Below are 7,094 nucleotides of genomic sequence, written 5' to 3' on the forward strand. Positions count from 1 at the left end.
ATATATTTCATTGGACCATTTCTAAATGTGTAAGGGGCTCCTCTTTATGAGAGTAGGCCCTAAACTCAATTGAAGTAGCATACCATGTTGAAACTCCACTTTGTAAACTCCACTGAGTAAACATTTTCCATTAGATTTTTTTGATCAGTGGTTGAAAGGGTGCTCCAAATTAGAGCCATTAATGGTATTTTATTTCCCTTTCAAGTAATCAAAGGAGATGTGAATGCACTCTCCCACTCACCCTTGTTTTGCCCAATTCCGTAAAAGACAAATAATCCCTTCAAAATATGAAGAAAAAATGAAAAAGAGAGAGAGAGAAAGAGAGAAAGAGAGAGAGTGAGTTTACTACCCCCAAGGCTGCAGCTGCAGCAGGTATGCACTGCCACCAAAAGTTGTGGTTCTAAGTTTAAGAGAGAAGAGCAGCAGCACCACCAAAGCACCTTTGAATTGATTCTCTCTCTCTCTCTTGCTCTGCTTCTCTCCACCATGTTCAAACCCTACTAGTCTACTTACTACTCATTCACTTCATGTACATTTTGCTTATTCTCACTTCCAAGCTCTCACCATCATTACAATACTAAAATAATAATCCATGCATTATTGCTCTTTTTTAACATACTCCCACAGTCCACTCTAAAAACATTCATTGTTCCTACTGTTCCTCCAGCTCCTTTAAAAAGTTGTAGTGAGTGAGTGTTTTTACTTCCATGGATTCCTATGAAGCTACCAAGGTGGTTTTCTCAAGGATCCAAACCTTGGACCCAGAAAATGCGTCCAAAATCATGGGCTACCTTCTCTTGCAAGACCAGGGTGAGAAGGAGATGATACGGTTGGCGTTTGGACCAGACACCAGTCTGCACAACCTCATCCTCAAAACCAAAACCCACTTGGGAATTCCTTCAAACACTTCGCCTTCGTCCTTTTCAAGGCCCGCCTCCTCCTTCTCAAGAAGCACCTCCATTAATGGCTTTGACATCGCAAACGTTAACCCATCTTCCCCTTCCTCCTGCAACCCTTGGAATTCCACTGGGTTTTCCGCTCCAGCTCCCTCTTACGCCAGCGTTGTGAAGGAGAACAGTAATATTGGTTCCGGCTCATTCTCACCCTCTGCATTGCCGTATAGTTCTGGTCATGACATCATTGATGACTACCAGCTCCAAGACCATCTTGCTTTCCTCAATGATTCAAAGATCGATGATTTGTTCGATCCGCCGCGGCTAGAGCTAGCCGTGAGCCCGAGTGCTTATCCTGAATCTCCGTTGCATAAACGAAGCTACTTGGGTGAAGATGCAAGCTCTGGGCTTGGATGGAAGCCGTGCTTGTATTTCGCAAGAGGGTTTTGTAAAAATGGCAGTAGCTGCCGGTTTCTTCACAGCGATTCCGTTGACCCTACTGCTAATATTGTTGGTTCGCCGAGTAAACTCAACGAGTTTGAACAGTGCCAAGAGTTACTCAGATCAAAGGCGGCTGCCCACCAGCAAAAACTCTCCGGAGGGTCTCAGTTCATGACTGGAGCTTCTTTCCCGTACAACAAGTGCTTGAATATTTTAATGCAACAACAAAATGATCAAACCCGGAGGTATGTAGTACGATGTTCAAGTTGCTGATTTTCGATGAGCATTGGTTAGGGTGTTTGATCGTGAAGTTCGTTCATACCCTCTGTTGCTCATTTTGAATGGACTTTAATGTTTTTATTGTGTTCTAGCTTTTGGATTGGCTGGGATTTTCTGGGTTCTGTGTCATGGAACTTAAATATTGTATTATTTATAATTATACATGCAAACTGTCGATTCTGAGAGAATCTTGCATATGGGTTTTTGGTGGCGTTGTGATGATGCTGCAGATCGGTAGCAGCAGCAGCATTAATGATGGGGGATGACCTTCAAAAGTTCGGGCGGTGCCGGCCCGAAAGGAATGACTTTTCGCCCATGGGATTGGGAGGAATGGTGAATCCAGGTTCTAGACAGATTTACTTGACTTTCCCAGCTGATAGTACTTTCAGAGAAGAAGATGTTTCCAATTACTTTAGGTACGTAATTCATTTTAGTTAATTTGTTCGAATTTCGGGTTGGTGAATTGTGGTTCTAAACATGGTTTTTTTGTGTGATTGTTTGGTTGTTTGAAGCATTTATGGACCAGTGCAAGATGTGAGGATTCCATACCAGCAGAAAAGAATGTTTGGATTTGTTACATTCGTCTATCCGGAGACGGTGAAGATCATTTTGGCCAAAGGGAACCCTCATTTTGTTTGTGATTCACGTGTGCTTGTTAAGCCTTATAAGGAGAAGGGAAAGATTCCGGACAAGTATAATGATCATACTCTCTATATTGGTTTATTTCTTGTTTTATATGCTGCTTGCTTCTTACATTAGATGCTTTTGTTGTTTACTTGTCCAATTGTAGGAAGCAACAACAGCAACAGCAACAGCAACAGTTGGAGAGGGGAGAGTTTTCACTGTGTTCAAGTCCATCTGGGCTTGATTCTAGAGAGCCTTTTGACCTCCAGTTTGGTAAGCAAATGATCTAGCAAGCAAGTTCCTTTTTTTTGTTCTTCCTGTTACTCTTTCTTGAAGATGTGCTGGTCTGGACACAGGAGCAAGAATGTTTTATGATACTCAAGAGATGTTGTTGAGAAGGAAACTAGAGGAACAGGCTGATTTGCAGCAAGCCATTGAACTGCAAGGGAGAAGAATTATGAATCTGCAACTTCTGGACTTCAAGAATCATCAATATCATCCTCAGCAATACCATCACGGTTTATCTGTTGGGTCACCCATTCCCTCACCAACCCTAACTCGCGCGCCCGACAACCCGAACCTCATTCTTCCGTCCGATGGCATTGATCAACAAGTCCCAACAGGTGAACTCGTCAATTTTTTTCTTACAATTGAAATGGTATTCATGCTATGTAAAAATAATGACAATTTATTGTGTCTTATTTGCATTTGTTTTGCTGCAGAGAGAAATGGTGACCCAGTTGCAGCTGTTTCTCAAACTTGTGCTGTGGATGCTGATCAGCAGCTACAGCAGGAAGTGAATCTGGCTTTCAGTAATGGCCATGTTGATAGCAGGGACAAGGAGGAGAAATCATATCCTGAAGAAAATGACCTCCCTGAAAGGTATGAAAGTTAATTTTCAGATGAAAAGAAATCTTACCCACTAAAGCAAAGAACCATAATTTTGCAGAGAGTATATTCAGTTCCTGCTGTATACTGCTTTAGGTCATCTGGTTTTTTCTTTCTTTTTGTAATTTTGGATTTATTGGACTAGTCATGACTCTCTTCGTATCATTATTTCTATTTTGTTTCCTTTTGTGTTTTGAGCAGCTTAGAGCCCATCCTCCCTGATAGTCTCTTTGCTTGTCCTAAAAAGCCAGCTGATGAGCACCTCACCACTGCTTCCGATGAAAACGCTTCAACTGCTTCATCTTCTTCTAACAGTAACCAAATACTGCCTACCACTTCCCCCATCGCCATGGCTTCACTTAAAAATGTTTTCTCCAAATGCCCAGGTACGCCACACACCACATTTTTACTTTTGTGATCCTCAATAAGAATGGAAGTTCGTTTAAGTTTTTTTTTCTTTTCTTTTTATTGCCTTCTTTTTTCAGGGTTTCTTTTGGGCATGGAATGTAGTTGACAGAGCGTGAGCATTGCCAGCAACAGCAAGGGGGTTTTTTGAGATGCCGGTAAGAGATTATCAATCTTTTAGAATTTAAACCTTGGATCCTATGATTCATACAAATAATTTACTGATTTTTGTTGTTTTTGTCTATACGCAGAAAGGTTTCTGAAGCATAAACTAAGGAAGAAAAAAAAATCCTCTAGCTGTACAGCCAAATCATACCTATATCAAAGAAACTTGTAGACAAGATCGGATTCACCATCATCATCATCATCATCATCAATACAAGGCATACTACTTACAATAAATACATAATGCATACGTAAAAGGACAGATGAACTGATTTATGGGGGTGGGGTCTTTCTCTTTCCTTTACTGTATACACTCTCTCTGCGGGTGTGTGCTGGACCACACAGCATTAGTACAAGAAAGGCTAGTTGTGTAACTTGTTAGTATTAGTACTATATTGTTATTTACCCTTTATGTATTTTCTTTCTTTTACCACCCTTTCTTGTGAGTTACAAAAAGACATCCTATAGAGGAAGTCTGTCAGTGTATTATGCAGAAGTGGCCTGTATGTTGTACAGTAGACCCAAGAAAGTTTAAGAAACTGTAGCAGAAGCTTAACAACTATACTGATTTGCAGCCTCAAAAGGGAAAAGGAGTCGCATGGCTGGAGTGGAGGGTAAAAGCTGTTGTGTCTCTCAAACTTTTTTTCACTAGTTACTGTCCTTGTTACCACAGCATCTGTCATCCATTGGATTGTGAAAATAGGCACCGCAGAAAAAAACTATAATACGAAAGAAAAAGGAGGGGTAAAGAAAAGGTTGTTCTTTCATGTGATTAAAGGCCACTTTAGAGGACTTTTTTGTCTCATTTTTTGGTTTCTTTTAGGTGGACATGAAGGGGCAAGGGCCACACTATCACATGGGTTCTGACACTATCTATGAATGGTATTTGGGTACCACTCGCTCCTTTCACTTTCAGTCATTAGCCTTATTCAAACAATAAAAGTAAGTTGGTTTTCTATTTTCTTGATTTATGGGTGCTGCTGCCTGTCTCTTGGGGTGGTATGAAGACTTATTATATTCCTTTATGTCCTCTGTTTTCGCTTCATGCCTTCCAACTGTGTTTGCAGTTGCCCCCACACCAAGTCACCACATACAATAGAGTTCAACCAGGAAAAACAGTTAAAAAAATAGTATGTATATTGTTATTGCCTGGGTTGGTAGTAGTTGTGTGAGATAAATTTGTGACCATTTTTGGTGCAAAAAAATCTAAGTTCAGCATGCAGGTTATACTAGTGGACAAGTTTCCCATGTCATTGAGCCATTGCTCATTTTAATAGTGGGAGCTGTATCATTAACTCCTTTCCCCATTAAGTAGACTGGCAGCAGGACCACCGAGAAATTTTTTGATATAGAATTCATCGTCTTGAATCTGACATCTACGATGGTTTACTCTATTCTATTAAGTCACGTCGTGATACGAAACGATACAAATTTTAAGTAAACCTTGACTTGTAAGAAAGAGGTGTTCAAGATCGTATCAAAAAAAAACTAATCGGAATCTCTAATGAGGTTAAGATGTCAGAATCCACCCCATTTTATGTGGTATAGCTGGCCACCTCATTGTAATTAGTAGGGCCTTAATTTTTGCTACAGATTTGGTTTGTTTTGAGTATTAAATTACCCAAAGTTATATTATTATGTAAGTGTGATGTCCAAATCAAGCTCATAGAGGTTAAGAATCTTTCAAGTTATATATACATACACTTTTGTTTGTTTGTATGGTGAACAATCTTTGTGGTTGTCATGACATCAGATAGTCATTATCGTAAAGAAATAATGTCTTTCACCTTAAACCTTCGTATCTTTAGATATCATTAATTATTAATTTATTAGGGGTGGAATCATACCTATTTGTTTTTATGTTTTTTTATTCAGTTTCAATTTTTCAATCAAAACGAAGTACTTTATAGTAATGTTGTTTAGGTGTTGTACAGCTATTATATAACTTAATAACGTGGCAGTAAAAATCGACGGTTGAATCAACACTTGTTAAAAAAAGAAAAGAAAAGGATTGATCTTTATTATCACGTCAACTCAGTTGTATGTCCCACGCACCGGTCTGACAGCACCGATTGCCGATCCAATTTCTATGTCACCACTAGGAGTGGGGTGTTTCACTGTTTTTTTGTTTCTGTTTATGTATTTTTGTTTTTGCTCTTGGCCATTGAGCTGAGGAGGGATTAGTTTCGATGTGAGGAGTTATCTCCCACGGCCGGTAAAATAAAGTTTAAAAAAAATTTAGGCTACTCATGTCTTAGATATAATATGCTTTTGAAAGCCGAAATAGATCTGTTCCATAAAAGAAGTTGTGCATGGGTTACCGGAGGCTTCTGTCACTTCTCGACCCATAATCAAGGTATGTCGTTAATGTGAAAAATGAAAGTTTTGATGCCCTAATCCAAATACTTGCGGCGGCCTATTTTCTCTCAATTTTTTACTCTTTATTATGCCATTAGGGTATGTATAGATGCATGGAAAGAGGAATTAGTTTTTACCCTCTAGATCTTGCTTCTGTGTAAAGGCGGGGAAGAAACAATGTTGCTACTAAAAAGCTACCATGATGATTGTTGCACTAAATTGTATTGCCGACCATTATCATATTTTGATTTGAAGTTTTATTTATTTTATTTATTTATTTCAAGAAAAGGTAGATGAGAGGTTCCTAAAGTTAAGATAAAAGAAACAGTTGGTGAATAATAATGGCTAGGATTCTTAATTAAGCCATGATTTCTATTCTTTATAGTAAAGCTCTTTCAACTATGATGACAAATACATTATTAGGACAAAATGATCATTATGATCAAAAGGTACAACAAAAGGGAATATTGTTAACCAAACTCTACCCTAATCATAGGAGCCATATTAATAAACAAGTGGAGCATTTTTCATTTTTGGCTGATTTTTCTTTTTTTTAAATGTTTTGATGGGACATAAAAATGAAAATTATTTTGAAAAATTCAAACATTAAAAAAATTTAAAAATGGTATATTTATAAGTTAGCTCTTACTTTTGTTAAAGTTAAGCACACCTTTTGTCAAGATATTCATACAATAAAGGAAAAATATAAATTTATAAATATTTTAAAGAGTGTTTTGTGTTTTAAATTGTTTGTTAATATATTTATTTTAAGTGAGTGAAAACAAAAATATTGGCAAACATAACCAATATTTTTAATAGCGTCACACTAAAAAGTAGGAGGCAGAAAATAATAAATTCTCATATCAATGATTCTGCTTAAGAGATAAAGTTATAGAAATTACGAGTTCATCAATCCTGAACCATCCAAAATGCAAGATTCATTTGCTCAGAATAGGTGAATCCCACAACCCGCTCTCTTAAGCCACCTGAATTTTTGTGTTATTTAGTGCAATCTAAATAACAAAAGATCCATCCACAGCA

The 7,094-nt window shown here is 38.0% G+C and overlaps 1 protein-coding gene across 3 annotated transcripts; it reads left to right on the forward strand.

Moving 5' to 3' along the window:
• Window positions 1-325: 325 nt before the first annotated feature.
• Window positions 326-4,259, forward strand: LOC132163491 (zinc finger CCCH domain-containing protein 22). Of its 3 annotated transcripts, none has more exons than XM_059573798.2 (9): window positions 329-1,579; window positions 1,844-2,029; window positions 2,126-2,305; window positions 2,404-2,510; window positions 2,594-2,860; window positions 2,960-3,119; window positions 3,373-3,511; window positions 3,611-3,688; window positions 3,782-4,259. In XM_059573798.2, exons 1-8 carry the CDS (start codon window positions 708-710, stop codon window positions 3,647-3,649), a joined length of 1,950 nt encoding a protein of 649 aa, XP_059429781.2. In that variant the 5' UTR covers window positions 329-707; the 3' UTR covers window positions 3,650-3,688; window positions 3,782-4,259. The 3 variants fall into 3 exon arrangements, with proteins under 3 accessions (XP_059429782.2, XP_059429781.2, XP_059429780.2); XM_059573797.2 differs by having other exon boundaries at window positions 332-1,579; window positions 3,327-3,511; XM_059573799.2 differs by lacking the exons at window positions 3,611-3,688; window positions 3,782-4,259 and having other exon boundaries at window positions 326-1,579; window positions 3,377-3,466.
• The last annotated feature ends 2,835 nt before the right edge of the window (window positions 4,260-7,094 follow it).

Source organism: Corylus avellana, chromosome 8 (genome assembly GCF_965113065.1).
Source record: "Corylus avellana chromosome 8, dhCorAvel1.hap1.2, whole genome shotgun sequence".
Taxonomy (NCBI): domain Eukaryota; kingdom Viridiplantae; phylum Streptophyta; class Magnoliopsida; order Fagales; family Betulaceae; genus Corylus; species Corylus avellana.